This window comes from Monodon monoceros, unplaced genomic scaffold (genome assembly GCF_005190385.1).
Source record: "Monodon monoceros isolate NGI ecotype Baffin Bay Population unplaced genomic scaffold, NGI_Narwhal_1 Super_Scaffold_6, whole genome shotgun sequence".
In the NCBI taxonomy this organism is placed as follows: domain Eukaryota; kingdom Metazoa; phylum Chordata; class Mammalia; order Artiodactyla; family Monodontidae; genus Monodon; species Monodon monoceros.
The window spans coordinates 7,590,248-7,614,613 of NW_021703783.1; the positions used below are offsets into that span (position 1 = coordinate 7,590,248).

The 24,366-nt window shown below is 35.9% G+C and overlaps 1 protein-coding gene across 3 annotated transcripts; it reads right to left on the reverse strand.

The window, feature by feature from the left end:
• Nucleotides 1–2,142: 2,142 nt before the first annotated feature.
• Nucleotides 2,143–20,266, reverse strand: CLECL1 (C-type lectin like 1). Of its 3 annotated transcripts, none has more exons than XM_029206536.1 (7): nucleotides 20,179–20,251; nucleotides 17,052–17,138; nucleotides 15,267–15,365; nucleotides 10,900–11,069; nucleotides 7,618–7,730; nucleotides 6,994–7,028; nucleotides 2,143–3,748 (listed from the first exon to the last, which is right to left on the reverse strand). In XM_029206536.1, the coding sequence occupies exons 1-7, from the start codon at nucleotides 20,249–20,251 to the stop codon at nucleotides 3,687–3,689; spliced, it is 639 nt and encodes a 212-aa protein (XP_029062369.1). In that variant the 3' UTR covers nucleotides 2,143–3,686. The 3 variants fall into 3 exon arrangements, 2 of the variants coding, with proteins under 2 accessions (XP_029062369.1, XP_029062370.1); XR_003791232.1 differs by having other exon boundaries at nucleotides 3,667–3,748; nucleotides 4,103–7,028; XM_029206537.1 differs by having other exon boundaries at nucleotides 2,143–7,028; nucleotides 20,179–20,266.
• Nucleotides 20,267–24,366: the final 4,100 nt, after the last annotated feature.

The window sequence follows — 24,366 nt, forward strand, 5'->3', positions numbered from 1 at the left end:
AGAGTTTTCAGCCTGTCCTTCCAATTGTCTGGTTATAAATTTTAGATTTGCCTAGCCAGCCGCCATAATTGTGTAACCTAATTCTTTGCAATCTATCCATCTATCTATCTATCTATCATCTATCTATATCTTAAATTATCTATCATCTATCATCTGTCTATTTTTAGCTCCCACAGTGCATAAGCAAATTTCTTGCAATAAATTTCTCTGTTTCTGTATAGCTATCTATCTATCATCTATATCTATCCTGCTAGTTTTGTTCCTCTGGTGGTACCCTGGCTAATTCAACTCTCTTCATTGAGAATTCTGGTGACCCTTCTTCACCACAAGAGGAATGTCTCCTGTCTAATGAGTGGCTCACGGATCCCTTCTGCTGTTTACACAGGGCCACCAATTGGGAACAAATAAAACCCATACCTCATAGCAATCAGGCCCCATGAATCATGAGGTCCTGGCCATGGGGCCCCATGTATCCTTTCAGGCTGCCACTAGAGGGTGACATAGGGTCTTTGAATAAATCAAATTTGATTGTTTATAGTAATCTTTTTATGTATTAATAAATTAGTTGGGATTTTTTTATCTATGACTGAGGTTGACCTTTATTTCTTTTCTTTATTTATATCCTTTTGGGTTGAGTGTCACAATTTTTTTGATGTATAAAACAATTGGGGATATTTTACTTCTCAAATAATCTCTGAAAAAGATTGTGGAAGATTTGCTTTACTTTTTTTTGTTTTCCAGGGCCTGGAATTTTGTAGAAAGTTATAATTTATAGATCCAATTTTATTATAGTTAAGAAAACAAAATTTAAGTATCTTCTTGTATGAAGTTTTGTAAGTTGTGTTTATTTTTCTAGAAAAGGTTCCAACTAAATTTTCAAGTTTATTGTCATAACATTGTTTATATTATCCTTTTATCTTTTTAACATGGACAAAATCTGCTGAAATGTACCCTTTTATTTTTGAGATTGCTTATATGTGTTTCCATCTTTTTATCTTTATCAATCTAAAAGTAGCTTTAACAATTTAATTGGCTTTTAAAAATGCAACTGTATTTCATATCTCTATTTCATGTTCAATTTATTATTTTTGCTCTTAATTTGGTAATTTCTTTCTCCTTTATCTTGGATATAATTTGCTGCTTTTTATATTTTTGTACAAATGTTCAGATCATTGATATTCAGTATTTTCAGAATATGCATTTCTTATTTTTTAAATTTAATTTAATTTATTTTTTTATACAGCAGGTTCTTATTAGTTATCCATTTTATACATCAGTGTATACATGTCAATCCCAATTGCCCAATTCATCACACCCCCACCCCCACCCCCTGCCGCTTTCCCCCCTTAGTGTCCATACGTTTGTTCTCTACTTCTGTGTCTCATTTTCTGCCCTGCAAACTGGTTCATCTGTACCGTTTTTCTAGGTTCCACATACATGCGTTAATATACGATATTTGTTTTTCTCTTTCTGACTTTCTTCACTCTGTATGACAGTCTCTAGATCCATCCACGTCTCTACAACTGACCCAATTTCGTTCCTTTTTATGGCTAATATTCCATTGTATATATGTACCACATCTTCTTTATCCATTCGTCTGTCAATGGACATTTAGGTTGCTTCCATGACATGGCTATTGTAAAATAGTGCTGCAATGAACATTTGGGTGCATGTATTTTTTTGAATTATGGTTTTCTCTGGGTATATGCCCAGTAGTGGGATTGCTGGATCATATGCATTTCCTATAAGCATGTATATTTATATATAAGCATATATATATGATATATATTTTCCTATAAGCACAACTTTAGATTTGACCTCCAAGTTTTGATATACATTATCATTCAGTTAAAATTATTTTGTAATTATTATTGTGATCTTTTAATATGATCCAGACTATTTTCAAGCAAGTAAATTTTTTCATATTACATTTTTGTTATTTTTTCCTTTTTTTTTTTTTTTTTTGTGGTACGCGGGCCTCTCACTGTTGTGGCCTCTCCCGTTGCGGAGCACAGGCTCCAGACGCGCAGGCTCAGCGGCCATGGCTCACGGGCCTAGCCGCTCCGTGGCATGTGGGATCTTCCCGGACCGGGGCACGAACCCGTGTCCCCTGCATCGGGCAGGTTCAGGCGGACTCTCAACCACTGTGCCACCAGGGAAGCCCAATTTTTTCCTTTCTTAATATTGCTTAGTGATATTGATAAGATATATATTTTATGATTTCAATCCTTTGTAATTTATAGAGCTCTTTTCTTTTCTTTAATAGCCCAGCTGAAAGCCCATTTTATAAACCTCCTTTGTATAATTGAAAAGAAAACTGCAATTGTTTCATGTACTGCTCTTGATAGGTCAGTTCTGTTAGATTTGTTAATTTTTTTCAAATCTTTCACATACTTTTAAATTTTTTGTTTGTCTTAGCCATTTTTTGAGAGACTAGCTTTTGTTTTCCTTGTTTTTAAATATACCCTGACAATCTTTTTTACTTGTAGTATTTGTTGACTTACATTCAACATAATTACTTTTATATTTGGGTGTAAATCTCCTAGCAGTTGCTTTCTTTTTTTTTTTTTGTCTGCATTGGGTCTTCTTTGCTGCACACGGGCTTTCTCCAGTTGCATCAAGCAGGGGCTACTCTTGGTTGCGGTGCGCAGGCTTTTCATTGCGGTGGCTTCTCTTGTTGTGGAACTTGGGCTCTAGGCACACGGGCTTCAGTAGTTGTGGCACGCGGTCTCAGTAGCTGTGGCACACGGGCTTAGCTGCTCCATGGCATGTGGGATCTTCCTGGACCAGGGCTCGAACCCATGTGCCCTGCATTGGCAGGCGGATTCTTAACCACTGCGCCACCAGGGAAGTCCCAGCAGTTGCTTTCTTAAAAATGAGTATTGAGACGTCAAAGGGAGTTTTTGTCAAAAAAAATATAAAGTATATGAGAACAATCAAAGAACTCTTCTTAATGGAATTAACCAAAATGCATTGTTATATATAACATTGACTGCTCTTGTAAGAAATTGGGTTATGTTAGTGCGGGTTCCCAGATGCTCTCCAAAACATGGTGGATTTGTGGGGTCAGACTAGTATAGGGACTTGACAGAGGTGGATTTCTCCTTAAAATGAATGAGAAGAATAAAGTGTTAGGAGAAGGGTGGATACCTGAGAGAGCGGGACAAGAAAAGTGAGGACCTGAATGGTTGGAGATGGGGGGAGAGTTGAGACCATCAAGGGCAGAGTACAAAAGAGTCTTGGGGGAAAAAATCACACTTGGAGTATGATATGCATTTCTTTCTCTATATGTCACCTTTGCCCTTACTGTATCAGTTTTTGCTAATATTTGTGAAAGACATCAATTAGGTAAGGGAAGTCTAGGCTCAGCCCCCAGCAGATATTAATTCTATATTGGTCCTGCTGTCTTCCCAATTTTCTACATCGATTATGTAAACTCAGAGAGACAACCAAGACAGAAACTCTTAGAAAATAATAGGATATCATTCTTCTCTGGAGATAGATTACACAAGGCAGGCGTAGTATGGATAGGAGCTTTCGGACCATGTAAGTATGGTTTAGGGCTCCAGAATGAAATCTAAACACAGAAGATTCTATGGCCATGATTTATTACAAGAGTTCAGGATACTTGCCGAAAGAGAGTATTTTACCAATATTAGTCAGTCACCCTCCCATATCAGGTGTGATCAGAGGGAGAAGTTGACTTGGAGTTTGGACAAGTGGTTTAATTTTCTTATGTCTTTGATTCCTAATTGAGAAAAACACACAGAATTATTGTGAGTTTCACATAGGATAATGTATATAAAATCACTTTGTGTATGATAATACAACACATACACACACACACACATCTCACCCTTTTGGCATTGACCATTTGACCTTGTATGCTAAAGGTTGGAGATACCAAAGTCTAATCTCTTAAGGGTTTTCCCCAAGGACTAGTTCTACTCAGCCTCACATAAGATGATAACATAAGTGATCTTGAACACTTGTGATAGATTCTCTTGGTTTCCAAGCTTGGAGAGCTTGACCCAAGACTGGCTTTCTTTTCTAAAAAAATGATGAATTTACTTTCATTCTTTCCTGTATCCTTTTTCCTCACATGATATGTGGAGGTCCAGGGCCCCAGCACAGCTTGGGTTGACATTGAGTAGGAGAAACCACAGGGAAGGCAACATGAAGAAAGCCCTAGGGCGAGAGTAAAAGGATGTGGTGAAGTCACGGATATTGGGAAATATGAATCCTGCTAGGATGGCCGGGTTCTCCAGTTCCTGTTCTGCTTCTGGCTGGAGCTTGTATCTTCTGCCTCTTGCAGCCACCGGAACAAGCTCTACCTTAAGGGTGGCTGCTGGCAGCTCTTGCAGCAAGATCTCTGCTGTAGCAATGGTGGAAGCTGGGCTGTTGTGTAAGGAACCTGTGTGGGGAACTTCTTTGGCCTCCACAACTCTGTCTTTAGCCTTCTCTATCTCTGGTGTCCACCCTCTCAGCAAACACTTCGAAGTCACTAACCACCCCTGCTGAGCACTCTCTAGTTCTGGTCTTTCTGTCCCCTCTTTTCCTGAGTGCTCTATAGGGCCCTTCTGTCCTTATTGGTTCCTATCTCAGCTGTATCTATTCTCCCTCACTATCTCCCTTCTTCTCATTTTGTCATAACTTCACTCTGGGTCTTGCTCCCAAAGAGCTCCTTTTACTCAATCATTGGGCTTCCCTGCCACCAGGCACCACTCTGACATTGGTCGGCACATACGGACAAATCAATTTCCTTGTGCCACACCAATGGTCTTATAACCTCTGCCTTGAGTCTTCTTGGCCACTGGGTTCTGTTAATCTTTCATGTGTTCTTTGTTGACCTTCATAATTGTTTTATGAACACTACTGTGTCCATAAAATAAAACATGTTTTTTTGTTGTTGGGATGTAGTACCAACATGCCACAATGTAAATGCTTTGCTTACCAGTTTATACACAATGTCCAACTCAGCATATATAAGGTGGTTTGTGTTATGAGATAATACACAAGAAAACTTGTAAGGATATAATCAAGGTAAAGAGGTGAGCATAAACATCACAAAAATGTTTGTCTCTGAAGCACTTAACCCTTCTTATAAGCTTCTTCAGTATTTATAGGATTCTCTTTCTATATCAGTCACAGAGCAGACAAATACCTGGGTTTTCAGTTGACTTTTTTTTTTTGGCGGTACGCGGGCCTCTCACTGCCGTGGCCTCTCCCACCTCGGAGCACAGGCTCCGGACACGCAGGCTCAGCGGCCATGGCTCACAGGCCCAGCTGCTCTGCGGCATGTGGGATCTTCCCGGACCGGGGCATGAACCCGCGTCCCCTGCATCGGCAGGCGGACTCTCAACCACTGTGCCACCAGGGAAGCCCCCTTCAGTTGACTTTTAATGACCTAACAATTAGACCTCCATCAGCTGAGTCTTTTTCTTTTGCACCCCATCTCCCTAGCCATGTATCAGCGTTTTACTTCTGTGATCTCTTAGAGAAAACTTAATATAATAAATATTTTTTGAGTAGTTATTATGTAGTAGGTAATTTAAAAGGCACTAAAAATATAAAAACAGATATTGGGTCTTTATGTGATTTACAGTCAAGTGAGGGCAAAGGACATTAATCAAATATTCACTCAAAAGACTTGTATAGGTAAGACCTAAAATGTGGTAAGTGCTGGGGAGGGGAATATAATGTCAGAATATTTGACCTTGTCATGGAGCTCAAGGAAAAGCTCTTAAAAACTGAGCAGAGATATAGAGAATATTTGGGAGGTAACCTGATGGAGAAGAGAAGAAGGAGAATTTCAGGTCTAGAGAACAACTTCTGTGAAGGCAATGTGGTGAAATACAGCATGAGTTCCAGAAATTAGTTTAATGGAGTTGTGGTCCTGAGAGTTTGGGTGTTTGGTGTAGGAAGAGACAAAGTAAGGAAAGGTTAAACCTGATAGGGATTTCTAGGCCATGTTATGGAATTTGGTATTATTATAAGGAAGATATTGAGGTATTTTTTAAAGGGAAGATTGCATTGTCAGTATATATTTTTTAAAACATCACAGAATTCAAGGCAGGGAATGATTGAAATGGAAGAAAAGTAAAACAGGAAGATGTTGTTATTGCAGTTATTTAATATTTTAGTACCTTTGTATTAAGATCATGAAAGGGGTGATGGAGAGAGGAGGACAAGTTTGAGAGAGATTTAATAAAAAAAATAAGTAAAACTTGGTGATATGAGATGGAAAGGGGATAGCAGCCTAGAGCTGTGTGTGAAAGAGAGGGTTATAACAAGACCATAGCTGGTTTATAGATGGCATAATTGTCTTGTATGGCATGTCCTTTATTGAGATATGGAGTGCTGGAAGATGGTTCCTTTTATGATGAAATTTAATGAATTCTTTTCATATGTTGAGTTCGGAGTACCTTTGAGATTGTAGATTTGCTATGTTAAACAGGCAGGACGGTATACAGGTCTAGTGATCAGGGAATGAACTGGACTAGAGATATAACATTGATAGGCATTGCATTGTATGCGGTAGTTGAAATCATGAGAATGTAGGTGATTAGCTAAGGATATCATAGAGGGAAGATGCAGAAAAGATAAAGACTGAAGTTCCAAAAATACTGGCAAAACAAGACGGATGGTTGAATACATTGATCATTCACACGTAAAAATCTATTCATCATAACTACTCATTTTCTAAGACATTTTCTCTATTGCCCTTTCCACACTTCTGAGAAATATTACTATACCCACATGAATCATAAATGGACACACACACACACACACACACACACACAGCCCTCGAGGACACATGCAACCCTCTGAACTTTCTTATGATCTGAGCTCAAGCTTCATGTGGTGTCTCTCAGTCAGACAAATAGAGACCAATTTTCTTCCGAGTGGATTACAGTTGACAAATCCACTGATGATGTTTCCCACAGCTTTCTTCAGCTATCTCAGTATAAGACACCAGGACACATTTCATACCCCTGGTCCGTGGCCTTTTGTTTTCCTTTGGAAACCTATAGCAAGAAAGCAAATGGTTACCTTTCCGTCAGCCATGAATATATGCGTATGTCAAGAGACTTAAAAGGAAATATTTTTTAATTTTTTGGTGAAAACATAATCATTCAAGCAATCTAAATACACAACAGTACGATGGGTAAACCAATTCTTCCCACTTTTAGCTTTATTTCTCAAAACCTCTCTCCAGAGAAGTTAATAGTTCGTTAGAGATAGCTAAAATATTACCTCTGACTTTTTTATCATTTGAAAATTGATCACTGTAAGAAATAAGCAGGAAGTTATGTTTCATAAACTAAACATGTGCACTCATAAGAGAGTTTATACTTTTGCTAATTTACCTTTTAGATAAAAAGACAAAATCAGGCAGTGGGGCAAATCCTGTTTCTCACATAAATCTTCTGAGTGGCTGATGGGAGATTTCTTTCTCAACTTTCTGTGTGAACCATTTTATAGAAATATTTATCAGAGTGTAAGAGTCAGGGAATTTATACCTGTTCTATCAGTTCAGGGCCAACAATGTCAAACGTCTCTATCTTGTCACATACAATATGGGATTAAAACCACAAAAAATGCAACAAAACTTACAGCTGGGGGTCAAAAGTGCTATTGTCCACCCAGGTCCATAATTCCTCTCCAGGAGGGATCCTCAAACCAACCCAATAAGAGGCTGAAGCCTGTAGGTTCCGCCATAGGAAACTCTAAAGAGAATAGGAAATGTTACATGAAACAAAGTGATTCTGACAGATGCAAGAAAAATAGGGCAAGTGCACCTTCTATGTGCTTGGCACTGCACTAGAAGCTGGGAATGAACAGGTTAGACATGCTCCATGCTTTCAAATAGATCACAGTGGAGGGAAATTTTACTGCAACTCGATGGGATGACTGCTAAACAACAATTACGTACAATGTTAGTAGATATAAAAGATGTGGAGTCCAGCTCCCTGATTTGAGTCCTAGCACTACTATTTACTACTACACATCTTTGCACAGTTATTCAATCTTTTTTCTTCTGTATTTTTCCAATCACTAAAATTCAGATTATAATAGTACTATCTCAAAGAGCTATTATTGATTTGTTAATAAATAATAATATTATTAAACACTTCCTGGCACATAATAAATGCTCCTTGCATAAATGTTAATGATTACTACTAAATACAAGTATGAAATAATATCTAGAAGCAAGAGAATACACAGGGAAAGTTACAGAAAGAAAGCAATCGCTGAGCTGATGGGACACATACTGTTCATAGGTTTTTTTGTTTGTTTTTGGTTTTTTAAAAGATTTTTTTGGTGTGGACCATTTTAAAGTCTTTATTGAATTTGTTACAATATTGCTTCTGTTTCGTGCTTTGGTTTTTTGGCCAGGAGGCATGTAGGATCTTAGCTCCCGACCAGGGATTGAACCCACACCCCCTGCATTGGAAGGCAAAGTCTTAACCACTGGACTGCCAGGGAAGGCCCTGTTCATAGGTTTTTTTGTTTTGTTTTGTTTTTTGTTTTTTGCGGTACACGGGCCTCTCACGGTTGTGGCCTCTCCCGTTGCGGAGCACAGGCTCCGGACGCGCAGGCTCAGCGGCCATGGCTCACGGGCCCAGCCGCTCCGCAGCATGTGGGATCTTCCCGGACCGGGGCACGAACCTGTGTCCCCTGCATCGGCAGGCGGACTCTCAACCACTGTGCCACCAGGGAAGCCCCATAGGTTTTTAATATCTCTTTTTGTACAGTGACATAACCCCTGAGCCAAAGTATATGGCCAGCCATAATAAAGGTGACATTTCCCAGCCTCCCTTTTGGCTAAGTGTGACAATGTGACTGACCTAATTTCTGACTAATGGGATAGAATCAAAAAATACTGAAATTCTAATTCAGCATTTAAAGTGTAAGTTCATATCCTTCTATTCATCATTTTCTTCTCCCCTGATGGCTAGACTCTGAACTGTGATTGGTTCTAGTGGTGAACCAATCAGAAACAAGTAGACACAGCACCCTACTGATGGGAGCAGAAATCTCATAGCAGTTTAGACTACAATGTGAGTGACATAACTTATTACATACATTCTAAGATAGATCTTTCCCCTATTTTAACACTTTGACTTTGGAAACATTGAACAGTCTAATGGCTTATGGTAGTTTAATTGGCAGCTTAGTTTTTGCTTTTTAATTGCACTATTTCTTTTAAGGGTACTAATGATACATCTTATCATTGAAAGTGTCTTAGATTCAATGAATAAAGCAAACATCCATTTGTTTCAGCTACAGCAATTCTGGAACTCTGTCACATGCAGCTTAACTCATATGCTGAATGACAAAGCTGTTTGTTGGAAAATAGTCATTAGGCATATAAAAGAGAGAATGGTGTTTCTCCACTGAATTATCTTTGCACTACGGTCAAAAGAAATCAGTTGACTATATTTGTGTGAGTCTATTTCTGGCCTCTCTGTTCAGTTTTGTTGATCTATAACTCTCTTCTTTGCCAATACTATACCATATTTATTAATTTAGGTTTATAGTAAGACTTGAAATTGAGTAGTGTAAGTCTTCCATTCGCTTGCTTTCTTTGGGTTAGTTTGCTCTTTTCATAGGTTTTTTTTTTAAGTAGAAGCTTAGAGTAATGATTCTACATTATCTTCTTTTCAAATATAAGCATTTCATGCTATAAATTTCCCTCTAAACTGCTTAAATTGAAACCCATGAATTTTGACATTATATTGTTATTTTCATTCAACTCAAAATATGCTTTAAAAAAATTTGCCCTGATGCTTCCTCTTTGACCCATACATTATTTAGAAGTGTGATGTTTAACTTTCAAATGTGTGGGATATTTCCAAACATCTTTCTGTTTCTAATTTGCACTTTAATTTTGTTATGGTCTGAGACATACCCTGTGTGATATCTGTATTTGTAAATTTTTAGGTCCCAAAATATGATCTGTCTTCATGAAAGTTCCTTGGAAAAAAATGTGTATTCTGCTGTTGTTGGATAGTATTCTGTAAAATCCGTTAGGTGTAATTGGTTGATAGTGTTGTTCAGATTCATTTATTCATTTATTTATTATCTACTTGTTTTGTCAGTTACTCAGAGAAGAGTGTTGACATCGCCAACTATAATTGGGGATTTATCCATTTCCCCTTTCAGTTCTATCAGTGTTTGCCTTGTTGCATTCACGTGTATAATTGATCACTATAATGGGCTTTAAGGGCTAGAGCCCATGCTCCGCAGCAAGAGAAGCCACCGCAATGAGAGGCCCGTGCGTCGCAAGGAAGAGCAGCCCCTGCTCGCCACAACTAGAGAAAGCCCACGCGCGGCAACGAAGACCCGACGCAGCCAGAAAATAAAAAATAAATTTATAAAAATAAAATCAATACTGGCCTTATTTAGAAGGTTTAGTGTCCAACCTTCTTGTAGCAAAATTTCAATCTAAATTAAGCCGGAGCTAGAAAAATACTTGTTTTCTTCAACAAAGAGCAAAACCTAATGAGAAGGACTATGCTGTATTTCCTTTCCCCCAACATCATCTTTAATTTCAGCTGCCATGCAATCTGATTACAACCTTTGTGAGCAATGGGTTAAACATAGGAGATGAGATAGATATTTTATGTCATACATTTAAAATGAAATCTGGTAAGCAGTGGGGTCCCTTGTAGAGAAGAACTTAGGTATATAATACCAAATGAATTCCTCTTATACCTAGTCAAAAAAAAGCCTGAGATAATAATATAGTTCAATGATTCATTCAACCAATAATTGTGTAGTTAATAGCAATGAGGTTTAAAAAATTTATTTCACAGAAATTTTCAAATTTGTAACACAAAGAAGGTATTGCAGTTGTGAAGGTCGCTATAATCTCCAAATTTTATATCTCACCATATCAATGAAGTCTTGGATCACCATGAGATGTGAATTTTTCATGACACAGTCATTTTTACTTTCATACCAAGATTTCTCACTTTTAGCAACCCAGTAGCATTTCCCCCCATGTAGCTTCCAGTCTTCAGAGGGGCATGATTTACTAGCAGTAGAAGAGTTGAAACAACCTGGAAGGAAAAAGGATAAGTAATTAAAAGGAACTTTCGACTGTATCCCTAATACTGTGTGTATACTAATTAAAGATTCTCAAAATGTGTTAAATTATGGCCTAAGCTTTCTTTGACAAAAGTAAGTGCTTTACTCCAGGTGGATTTTGAAAAAAAATAAAGATTAACAGAATTGCAATATGTGTATATTGTTTCTTTCTCTCTTTCTTGTTTCTTTTTTCTTTCTCCACTTAGTTTAATTCTCTTAAAAATATATTATGCTTTCTATCAGCTAAGCAATGCACAGACACTAGGATAAAGCAATGGCTATCCAAGCCTCAGGGAGATAAAAATTTGGAGGAAAAGTAGAAATTAGAGAATTTAATTAGTGGTCTGCCAATGAACCAGACCTTTTGAGAATTATATATCACACTGGAAGAATTTTTCTTGGGAAAAAATTGTGTAATAGCTGTCCCCCCAAACTCATGATCTACCCATGTACAAATGGATCTTGGCATCCAAAAATGTGCTGGTAACAAATAGATCTAATTTATAATATTTGCCAGTAGATTTAGATGATGACACATAGGTATCCTACACATATCAATAATTTATTGTCCCCTGAAATAAATATTCTTTAAAAACACACATATACATACACACAATGGCTTGAAGCCATTGAAGGGTAAAAAAAGCAGGCAGATTTTGGAGAGTAGCTGACACTTGAAATAAGGTATGACAATTTAGAAATTTCCTGTTTTTACAACTTTTAGCCTAAGACAGACCAATGTTGGTGCCATGTAGAATGAGCAAGATTTTGGTAGACAATTTGAAGTCTCTCTAGTCTGAATAACCAAAGAACAGAATTGGGGGCAACTACAGATGTTGAAAATAAAGAGTAAATTCCATAAAAGAAATAAACAAAAGGTGTGCATCAACTGCTGTGTATAAAAATTTTCTAAGTCCCTGGCTGATGAATGTGGAAGCTACATTACAGCTAAAAATTAAAAAAAAAAAAGAAAAGAAAAGAAAAAAGAAAATAAAACTGACTTGAGATTTAAACTGCTGCCCCCAAAATAGAAATTTAAATGAATCAAACCATACCAAGAAAAATCAACACTTTTTGGAGAAGTGTATCAGGATCACTCAAATTTTAAAAAATCAAATACTTTAAAAAACAAGCCAACATTTTTTTAGCAGGAAATACAAACAAGAGATTTGGTCGCTGAGGACTTTCGATATTTAAATAATTATATGTATCATAAAAAATAATGTTTACATTATTTTAAGAAATAAAAGAATAAATTACAAAATGATCAGATAACAGGAGACTATCACAAGCTAACTGGAGGGTTTGAAACTAAGTCCTTAGGTTTGAAAACTATAATCATTGAAATTAGACTCAGTGAATGAGCCTACAGCTTAGAAACAGGAACAGAGAGAACTTGTGAACCACAAGGTATATCTGAAAACATTGCCAAGAATTCAGCACAAATTGATGATCATGAAGACAAAAATGAGAGGTTAAGTGAAATGGAAGATAGAAAGCAAAGGCCTATCGAACATCTAATTTAAGTCCTAGAAATAAAATACAGAGAAGGTAGACAAAGAATTAGGAATGATGGCTGACTAGTTCTATTAAGTTTTACTTTACATATTTTAAGTCTATTCTATTATTTTATTTATTTTTTAAATTTTATTTTATTTATTTTTTTATATAGCAGGTTCTTATTAGTTAACCACTTTATACATATTAGTGTATATAGGTCAATCCCAATCTCCCAATTTATCCCACCACCACCCCCCTGGCCACTTTCCCCCCTTGATGTCCATACGTTTGTTAACTACATCTCTGTGTCTATTTCTGCCCTGCAAACTGGTTCATCTGTACCATTTTTCTAGGTTCCACATATGTGCATTGATATAGGATATTTGTTTTTCTCTTTCTGACTTACTTCACTCTGTATGACAGTCTCTAGATCCATCCAAGTCTCTACAAATGACCCAATTTCGTTCCTTTTTATGGCTGAGTAATATTCCATTATATATATGTACCATGTCTTCTTTATCCATTCCTCTGTCGATGGGCATTTAGGTTGCTTCCATGACCTGGCTATTGTACATAGTGCTGCAATGAACATTGGGGTGCATGTGTCTTTTTGAATTATGGTTTTCTCTGGGTATATGCCCAGTAGTGGGATTGCTGGGTCATATGGTAATTCTATTTTTTGTTTTTTAAGGAACCTCCATACTGTTCTTCATAGTGGCTGTATCAATTTACATTCCCACCAACAGTGCAAGAGGGTTCCCTTTTCTCCACACCCTCTCCAGCATTTGTTGTTTGTAGATTTTCTGATGATGCCCATTCTAACTGGTGTGAGATGATATCTCATTGTAGTTTTGATTTGCATTTCTCTAATAATTGGTGATGTTGAGCAGCTTTTCACGTGCCTCTTGGCCATCTGTATGTCTTCTTTGGAGAAATGTCTATTTAGATCTTCTGCCCATTTTTGGATTGGGTTGTTTGTTTTTTAATATTGAGCAGCATGAGCTGTTTATATATTTTGGAGATTGATCCTTTGTCCTTTGATTCATTTGCAAATATTTTCTCCCAGTCTGAGGGTTGTCTTTTCGTCTTGTTTGTAGTTTGCTTTGCGAAAGCTTTGAAGTTTCATTAGATCCCATTTGTTTATTTTTGTTTTTATTTCCATTACTCTAGGAGGTGGATCAAAAAAGATCTTGCTGTGATTTATGTCAAAGAGTGTTCTTCATATGTTTTCCTCTAAGAGTTTTATAGTGTCCGGTCTTACATTTATGTCTCTAATCCATTTTGAGCTTATTTTTGTGTATGGGGTTAGGGAGTGTTCTAATTTCATTCTTTTACCTGTAGCTGTCCAGTTTTCCCAGCACTTCTTATTGAAGAGACTGTCTTTTCTCCATTGTATATCCTTGCCTCCTTTGTCATAGATTAGTTGACCATAGGTCAATACAAGCCTACCTCAAGAAAGAAGAAAAATCTCAAATAAACAATCTAAACTTACACCTAAAGGAACTAGAGAAAGAAGAACAAACAAAACCAAAGTTAGTAGAATGAAAGAAATCATAAAGATCAGAGCAGAAATAAATGAAATAGAAACAAAGAAAACAATAGTGAAGATCAGTAAAACTAAAAGCTGGTTCTTTGAGAAGATAAACAAAATTGAGAAACCATTAGCCAGACTCATCAAGAAAAAGAGGGAGAGGACTCAAATCAACAAAATATTATTTTATTAAGATGAAACAAATTTAGAGTTGGTATCCTTTCCTGCTGGATTGAAACTAGGATTCTAGGGCCTGTTATAGATAGGATTATCTGTAACAATAGGAGGATTAGAAAACAAGTTAGACAGAATTTAAAGCTAGAGGCTTTATTAAATACCACTGTTACCACCTGTATCAAGGATATAGGAGTACAGTAATACGCTTTTGTTCTGGGGATAATGTCCCACAGAATTTGCCCTCATAGTCTCACTAGTTAAAAAAATTTAAAGTTTTTAGAATGTGGTCAAGGGGGCTTGGGAACATCAAAATCTATTTTAAAGTTTTAATGAATTCCTAGAATTTGAATGTATCCTATAACATGGACTGGTGAGTCTTTCTAATAGAATTATATATGCATGTTCAAAAAAAGAAAGGCATATCGTTTTTCAATATAGAATTAAAATAACGGATTAAAAATAATAAAGAAAACAGCTGGAAAGAAAAAGAAAACAGAAAGGACAAATGACTGAGTGTCTTCTCGACTTTAAAAAGTAGGTAAATACATTCAGATGAGAAAGCAAGATAAAGGTTACCATTTACAGTTTTTTACATGTAATGACATTAAAAATTGACAAAAAGCTACCTGATATGATCATGAATTTTAAGAATGAAAATATTTTGATTACATTCTGTGCCTGCACATGTCCCAAAAGAAGTTAAAAAAAGAAAATGCAATTATTGCAATATAATACCTCTAAATTCATTTGCAACTCATTATATAAGCTTATTTTTCTCATTTGTCTTGGATCTTTAAATATTTTTGTCAAGGACTGTAATAGGTCCCTGAAAAACAATGATCTAAACCATCCCTCTGTAGGGGTAGAGGAATCTCCTCTTTATTCAGATATACCCAAGTAAAATCCACACTACTGTCCATACTTGTTTACTCAGGAATTAGGCAATATAAAATAACATTACCTATTGAGGTGCTTGTTTCAGATTTATTTTGCCCAGTACAGTATTTCTCTTTTGATTCATTATTTACTTTAGTATGTCTTGCAGATTTGAACCGGATAACTAATAAAAGAAGAAACATATTTTCTGTATTAAATACAAAGCAGAAATTCATTGGGTTCTAGAGACTCTGAAGTTCATTAATGTGGAAATTCCATAGTAATTTAAATGATTAAAAATTTAGAGGGAAAAACAACATTACTTTTTCCAAGATTTGGACGTTCCTTTGCAAGCATTCTTGTTAATCTTATTAATGCTAACTTTAGGGGAATTGGAAAAATATGACCTGGGACCAGAAAGATGCTCACTTTTTTTTTTTCGGAGTTTTCATATTTATTTTAATAAACACAAAATAACCAGCTCTGGATATAAGCCTCATCTGGATAGCTTGTATTTTGTGAGTTCTTATTAACTGTATCAGGTATCACTTGATTCATGGAAAGGGTTTTATGTGTTTTGACTTCAGTTCATGATTCTGTTCCTTTTGAGATTGTGCATGTAAATCGCACACATAGAAGGGTAGGGTGAGCCCAGAGTATTTTTCGACCATGAAGAAGACAGCTGTCTTTCTGGTGGCCACTGAACTGAAATTAGTTTTGGTAATTTATAATGTCACAATAGTGCGTACTAGGCAATTAAATCTTTAAAATCGATTGTAGTAACAAACAAATCTGTTTTACTAACAAAAACCTGTTTTGATAACAAATCTATTATCTTATAACAGAAGGAAACATAGCAGAGATGGTTTCTTGTTTTTTGTTTTGGCCCCGCTGCCTGGCATGGTGGGATCTTAGTTCCCTGACCAGGGATTGAACCCATGCCCTCTGCAGTGGAAGCGTGGAGTCTTAACCACTGGACCACCAGGGAAGTCCTAGCAGAGATGTTTAATGCTAAGTATTTTTGCTTCCTCCCCTCAATGTTAAAGCCCCAATTCAGCCATTGACTAGTTACATTAAACTAGTCAAACCACTTATCACTCTGGCCTTTGGATTGTTCACTCAACTGGGGGTTTGACCTTGCTGATTTCTAGAGCCCCATTCAGTTCTGAATTCTATGACTCTGCCTACTGACCTCGAATTACTAATGACATTCATAATTTCTAATATCATTCACAAGGGCAACATAGGCAGACACGGCCTTTGTCTGTTCTAGAGTTTGGTTTAATCTGGAAATCTGAATTCCTTAGAATATATATATCATCTGGGAGTTTTTCTCCAAGCATTTATTCAATAAAATATTTAAATAATTGTCACATGAAATTGGGCTATGTTTAGCTATATCCACAGTATATGAGTATAATTTTAAAATACTTGATTGAATTGATTGATTTTAGACAAATTTCCCATCCATGAATACAAGATTGATGATGATGTCCAGGAGTAACTAATATGGATAAGCTTAAACAGAAATATGCTTCATTATTTAATTTGCTTTCACTGACCGCAGCTTCAGAGAAGATGGTATATAACTCACAGTCAACTGCATTGGGAAATGCATTGTGCATAAAATGCACTTTATGATTTTGGTCATAAAATATAAATCTAATCTCTTTATCAATGAAATGAATCCATAATATGTATTATATCACAATCTGAAGTTCTATGGAAAATCTCTAATTTTAATTGTGTATCAAATTTCATGCTTTTTGTGAAGTTATAATGTATAGGAACCACTTGAACAGCAAACACAATTACAATAGGTGGTGCTAAAATACTTTGGGATAAATAAATGGTATTGATAATTACTTACCAAAAATGCTCAGCACAATTACTATTACAAGAAGGATGATAATCATTGCACATTCAACTTTCAGGAAAATTCCATGGTGGTGAGAATCTATAAAATTGGATAGATTTCACTAATAAGCCCAGTAAATAATTCCTTAGGTAGTAAGAGGTAGGGAAGGGCTGAATAAACTTTGTCAGTTATGCTCTTGAGTTACTTTCCTTTGAGATATGTAGATCCAGCTTCCTTTTACACACACACACACACACACACACACACACACACAGCATATTTGGTCCCCTGGTTTGTGAAAAGGGGGATCTAGAAAACTGTGAATAGATGTAAATTTTTCCTTGTTGATTTACCATACATATTCCTCAGTATTAATCTTAACTATGATTTACTCTCTGTATCCCTAAGTTTTTATATAAGACTGTGAAATTCTCCAGTCTCTAATAAGCTTGCTGACAACACTCACTTATTTGGATTGATCCGTTCTTTCATGCCTCCTCCTTTATACAATACACCTATTTCCTGGGACATGTAATTGTAATTGCATAAAATCATACATTTTAAAATAAAAGTAATTTTAGGGATAATCTTGTCCATCATTCGCATGTTAAAAATGGGGATTTCAAGTCCACAGTCACACAGTTACTTGATAGCAGAGCTGAGACTGTACCTTGGGTGTCTTGACTACCAAAATTAGTACGGTGTTCACTATCTACTCTATCTCTTGTACTTGAAAGATAAATAAATCATAAAAAGAAACTGGCATTTTCAGCTTTGGGTTGATAGTTAAAACCAATAGGCTGTTATCCCAAATAGTTACAGTATATCAATTCCACTAGGTATGTGATATATACACACACATACAATATAGTATATCAATTCCACTAGGTATGTGATACACACACACAATATACTGAGAGTTCACTACTATAACTGATGTTGAAATGTAACCAATTACAAAACCAAGTGTCGAGACATTAACCTGAGTGTTTATTTAGTGGAATCCTATTATAGAGTGTTTTGTCCACATTATTACTGTTATTAAGTAAAACATCTTTAGTGAGAATTTATTAATTCTCAAAGCACTAAAAGAAATCCATGTATTTTCTTTTATTAGGCAAAACAATGCAAAGTATACCAGTCAAGGCCATCACCAGAAGAATGTGATAATATCCCAACACACATTTCTAGGGTGAAGAACTGGGGTTACAGACTTAAAAAGCTGGAGAATAAAGCATCAGAGTTCATGAAAGGACTAATATAAGGGGTACTAGGTCATTCTTTTAGGCCCCTGAAGTAAAGGTTATAAAGGCATGAATTTCTGAATCTTAGCCTGGGATATTCTCAGTGGAATGATACTTTGTTACTGAGATTTCACTCAGTGTCATGGTGATAGCCCTCTTTGTTTTATATCTTGGAGAACTGACGAACCTACAACATTTAAAGTGTTTAGTATAAATGAAATCCATTTATTTAGTCATCCATTTATTCATCCGCCTACCAAGTATCTATCGATTGCCTGCTATGTACTTAGTACTGTGTGAGGTGCTGGGTATACAAAGATTAAGAGATTAGGGAGAGGGTTTCAACACATATGAGGCTCTGAAATGGAAAAGAATATGGTAATTTTAAAGAGCAAGAGAAAGCCAACAACCAGAGCAAAATAAGTGAAATTTACCGAGTTAGAAGAGAAAGGCCAGGGATAATTGTGTAGGACTCTGTAGGACATTACAATCCAATGTATCAAATAGTTCTTTCCCTCTTCAATGATATGACACATGAGAACAGAAGTTGCGTTTATCCACAACAGAGACATGCAGTGAAAGAGTAATATGATATTTGACTTCTGGTCATAAGCATGACTGCAGGTAGATAATTTAATTTTTATATATTCATATTTCTTCATTTTTAAGATTAGAATATTGGACTGGACAGCATTAAAGATGTTGTCCCAAAATCTTTAAACCAGGAAAAGAGTAATGTTCTTTCCAAACAGAAGAAATTAAAGCCTGGAATGTAGAATCAAAAATACTGGTTTTGTTGCTTGAACTGAGTTAAAATAACCTCTAGAAAAATAGACCAATTATATGAGATTTGGGGGGAATGGGGGGAATAAGAGTAAGGTTCTAGTCCATGTTATTTTTCAAACGAAGTTCCGTTAACTCATATAAAATGAAAGCTCCCAGTCTATTGAGAAAATAAAGCAGAAAAGCCTCTATTCCACAAGTTAAGAGAGATAATATTTAAACACAGAAAATAACAGGCTCTTGCAACTGGAGAATGCAACTCACCAGATCCACCTGAAAAATGCAAACGCATAAATATAGAAGAAAAAATACATTCTTGGGAAATAATAGAAAAGCAAAACATCAGATCCAGTCCACAAGGACAAAGCACCATGAGGAGACTTTAAGTTATTTAAACATTTTTATAAACTTTACAATATAAAAATTCTTATCCTAGAGAAGAGAATATAAATGCAACATGGACATTTCCCTAAGGCTTCATGTATAAATACACTGGATTTGAAAATCTATTATTTCTGAGGTGGTTTGTGTTTAAGGTTACAATCTTATCTTTAGCTGTGTGCCTATCTATTCATGTTCCAAACATATTCTATTACTCAGATAGTCGTTAATTCTAAACTTCAGGAAATGAAATAGCAACATCTTATGCCTCTTTAGTTTAGCTTAACATTTTTATCCTACCAATATGCAAATTCCAAAAGGCTAAATAACAATGTGAATAATGGCCAGGGATATTTTTCTCAGTGTAAATGAGTTGATCATATTATTTTAAAAGGGCAGATTTGATTGGCGATGAGTAAAGCTGTAGAGCAGAAAGGGGTTATGAGTATTGATGTCACCATGAGAGTATAATAAATGTTCACCACAAGAAATATAAGGAATAGAGGGTCTATGAAAACCAAAAGCAAAGTTCTACATATTAAGACTAAAGTTACAATTAACTTTATAACACTTGGTGTCATTAAAAACATTCACTCTTATTCTTGTATTCAGTAACTTTTGCTTTGAATCCAGTCTCCTAATTCCGGTAAGACAAATACAGACACAGGACAAAAATAAGGGAGATTAAAAACAAAACTTTAATTTTAATAAGAGATCTAAATCCAACTTACCAGATCTCCGACGTGAAGACAAATGTTCTGAAGATGAATGTTTGATATCAGCATAGACTATATCTCCAGCCATTGCATATATTAAAAAGAGAGAAAAGTCACAAGTAGTAGTCTGCTGAAGGAGTTCCGTATTTTTGCAAACTTCCTGTAAGTGAGATAAATTGAGATTGATGATTTCCTTCCCCTCTCCAGAGTTTGGTGGGTTTCCCCAGTGAATAAAAGATAAGAGCAATGTGTTCAGCCTTATCAATCAAGGCAATAGATTTTTGAACACGTGCATGATATGGAAGAAAACTACTATCCATGCAGTATTTTCTTGCTCTTCAGTTAGTTTTCTGCCTACATGTGGAATAATTTTAACTTTTAGTAATACTACAGAAGACATTGCATCACTTTCCTCTATAAACCACTTGCTCTTTTAGCTAAGAAATATTCTCTGGCAGAAGCTCTTTGACCTTCCAGCATTTTCTCCAAAATGGAATAGCAATTTAGGAGGGAGGACAAGAAAAAAAGAGGGTTTTTAATATGAATGTAATAGAAAGAATTGATAGACTCTTCATCTTGAAATGCACTGTAATTAATTAGGTAATACTTTAAAAATACCCTTAAAGCTATTTCTTCTCATCTATGCTTTATAATATTAACATCAAAGTAAGTTGAGGCATAGATTATGCAGTGGATTTCCAAACTGCAAAATAATCTATATGAGACAGAAATAACTCTATGTCAAAATAATTCAAGGTTCTGTCATAAAAGAAAATGAATCTCATTTTTAAATGAGGTTCACAGAAATTTAGCACTGAATGCAATGTATTAAGCATAGATTTTAATCTCCCATTTCTTCTAAAACTCCACTAAATTTATATTAAAGGAATAAAAATGTATAAGTTCAAAACAATTTAAAAAGTGAATGGGTTCTAACAGATGAAAAAATTCAGTGAATTCCTGGAAAATGGAGAGTAGATGGAGATGTGATACTTGATGGAACAAGGCAAAAGAAAGTGAAGCCTAGAATATTTAAAGGTAAATAACTGAGGAGATAGCCCAGCTACCCATGAAACCCTCATAACACTCAGAGCTCAGAAATGGCAGGTATGAAAAATGACAGGAGACCTTAGCTGATAGCCAATAGGGTTGATTTCCTCAAGATCCACCCAAATGCACTGCATACAATTATTTAAACTGTAGTCATCTCTCCCAGACCCCAGTCCAAGTAATTTAACCTACATTAATCAAATAGCTAGAGAACATATCTTGGCTTCTTGACATGTAGGGGTCTCTCAGTATAAAGACTAACCCCACAAGGCTTCTGACCTTGAAGGTCAGCCTTGAACACCAACCTCTGTCTCCTAACACCACTTTGACACTCCCTCTTTTCTGGGCTGTTATAACACTTTATATGTTGTTCTGCATTTTATATATGAAAAACTGACTTTGAGAAGTTACATGCAGATGGTTTGCGTAACCATTTTCAGAGTGAGGATTTGAACTCATCACAAACTGAATCCAAAGCCTAGGTCATAATACAATAATGCTTTCTAGATTTTGAGGGTAAGAATCATGTTTTATTGTTCTTGCTATTTCCATCATTCAATCTATGCCTGAAACATAACAGACACTTAGTAATTACTTGTTGGATTATCAAATCAGTTAACGCTACACTGAATTTTATTACTGGACTATAACATTCCATAATGAGAGCAATTACCTTTCACTAAAGAGTAGACTTCTAATTATATGAAAAGTAACATTGATGATCTAGCCATGTACAACTAAAACAAATACTAGTATGTGGAGAACCTATTATAAGTTATATAATAAATCCTCGGAATATACAAATTTAATATTAATGATCCCTGTCTCCTCTCTCTGCTCCCAAGTAACAAAGGGTATGCATTCTGTAGTAATCTATAAATTCGATGAGATATGGCTTTTAATTGAGTGTCATAATCCCTATAGGTAGGGCTCGCTTAGCCAGAAAGACCGTTTACATAAAGTCAACTTGTGGATGAATTACATAATGGAATGTTAAAAGTAGCAGTGCCTTGGAAAGCATGTTATTAAGTAATCCAAATAAAACACGTCTGGAAACAAAATAAATCTGTTTAGTTAAATAGTCTAAACTCATCAAATGCTCATCAGCAAAGATGTGACAGGGTAACAGGTATTTAGTTAAGCTGCTGTGTTTTAGGTATTATGTGTCCACAGTGATATTCTCAAATTTGGTGACACAACTTTCATGGGTATAACTTTTTTCAATGTCAAGTTTAAGCATTAGTGTGGTGTTATCATTATTGATAGATACTACTTCTAAATAATGGAGTAATATGTACTTGAAATAATCTTTATCACTGCCCTAACATTAATAATAATTTTGTCAATCACTTTTCTGTGCATGGATTCCAAATCGAATTCTCAATCCCAGCCTATTTCCTGGAGTACAAGTCCTCATTTCCAACTGCTTTTCGGTATGTCAGACTCGAAACAATCAAAAGTAACCCAGACTTTACTGCTCTTTCCACTGTGTCACCTCTTCCTTTTGTTGGCTCCCTTCCTTTGGAGAAACTCGGGCTTAATATCTTTCCTTTGATTCCCGCTTCTCTCACTTTTCGAAGTTACGTGTGGGTGAGTGAGGTAGGGTGGCATGTAATAAGTCATTCATTTGAGTTGAAGGAGTCTTTTTCAACTTAGATGAACTTGTGACAAAGAACATGCTCAGAGAAGATACTGCCATCTGGAATCAGGAAGAACTTAGTGAATGATTGAAAGTTTACCAATCAGAAAAGTAATTCCTCCTGTGCTTGCTGGCAAGAGAGGAAGGCAGAAAGTGTTTTCTCTGAATACTTCTGAGGGGAGAGAAAATTTTATTTTGCAGATAAATATCTACTTTGGAATACGGAGACAGGAAAAGAATTATGTGTCCTATGCTATATGTGTATTCGTGTGTATGTATGTGTATACATTTTTAAGGTCAACAATATATGATATATATTTTTTAAAAAGCATATGCTTGTATGCATGCATGAAACGATTTAATTTTATATAGAAATGACATACGCTTTTGCCTTTTTCAGTAATCTACAACACTGTCAAATATTCTAGGCTAGTGGTTCTCAACCTTGACTGCACATTGAAATTTCCTGGAGAGTTTTTTTTTTCCTTTTTTTAAGTACAGATATCTGGACTTCACATGAGACTTTAAAAAATTTTTTCATTTGTCTGCATCAGAATTTTAAAAATCTCTCCTATATGTAATTCTATATATAGCCAGAGTTGAACACTGTCGAGCTACCACACATGAGTTTAGAGTGATGTACAGGTTCAGCAATGAGGAGAAGAAAAACTCAGGCAGCTGTAACAGGAGCAGAAATAGCAGCAGCACTGACGAATAAGAGACCACGTTTCCTATATGCCAAACCAGCAACAATGACAAGGTCCATCATTTTTCCCACACCAGGGGAACTCCTTTGTAGTAGAGACCAGATCTGAGGGAAAAACCTGACTCAAAAGTTGGCCTTGATTTCTTTTTCAAAACAGGATCCACAACTCAATGTGAGCTAAAGGAAATGTATCCACGGATTGGTTTTGGTCCATGGGTGCCCAGGTGTCTCCATGACCTAGAGACTGTGTCTTGGAAATTCAATCTATAGAAATAAAACAACAGAGGCAGTGTGTATAGCAATAACACTTACCTTATACTGGAGGAAAAGTAGATAGATGTTTGAGAATTTTCATTGGTTATTACAGCACATTAATTAATTTGAGAAGTATGATGTTGCATGTTACAGGTCCTAAATCTGCAGATCCTAAATTTAGTAGGAGTACAGGAGAGTCAGTATTTTCTTATTTCAACCACCAATTTGTGCTCTGCTGTGGTACAGCAATATTTTTGGAAGTAACTGACTATATGTTAACTTAGACGGGCCTTAAGGATCTGTTTACTTAATGTTTACTTAGGGACTTTTAAAGAAAAGATCAAGATGTTTTAGTGTGTTGCTTACTTCTGGAGGAGTTCACTCTATCCCTAAAATAATGGAGGTGCTGAAATCTAAGTTAGCATCCTTGAAAGAAAAGAAGAAACAGAAGCCAACTAAGAGATGTGGCTACTAACCCCAGGCAGGAAATACTTACCAATGGTGATTTAGAGCAGTGAACAAAGAAGTTCTTCTGAGAGGAAAAATAATAGTA

What these genes read in the sequence shown, in the direction of transcription:
- CLECL1 (XM_029206537.1), bottom strand. Translation starts at nt 20,251, where the DNA reads ATGGCTGGAGATATAGTCTATGCTGATATCAAACATTCATCTTCAGAA. An exon ending in AATTGTGCTGAGCATTTTTG is followed by an intron (nt 15,366 to 17,051) that starts GTAAGTAATTAT and finishes TTCTTTTATTAG; the next exon opens with TTATCCGGTTCAAATCTGCA. An exon ending in TCCAAGACTTCATTGATATG is followed by an intron (nt 7,731 to 10,899) that starts GTGAGATATAAA and finishes TATTCTCTTTAG; the next exon opens with AGTTTCCTATGGCGGAACCT.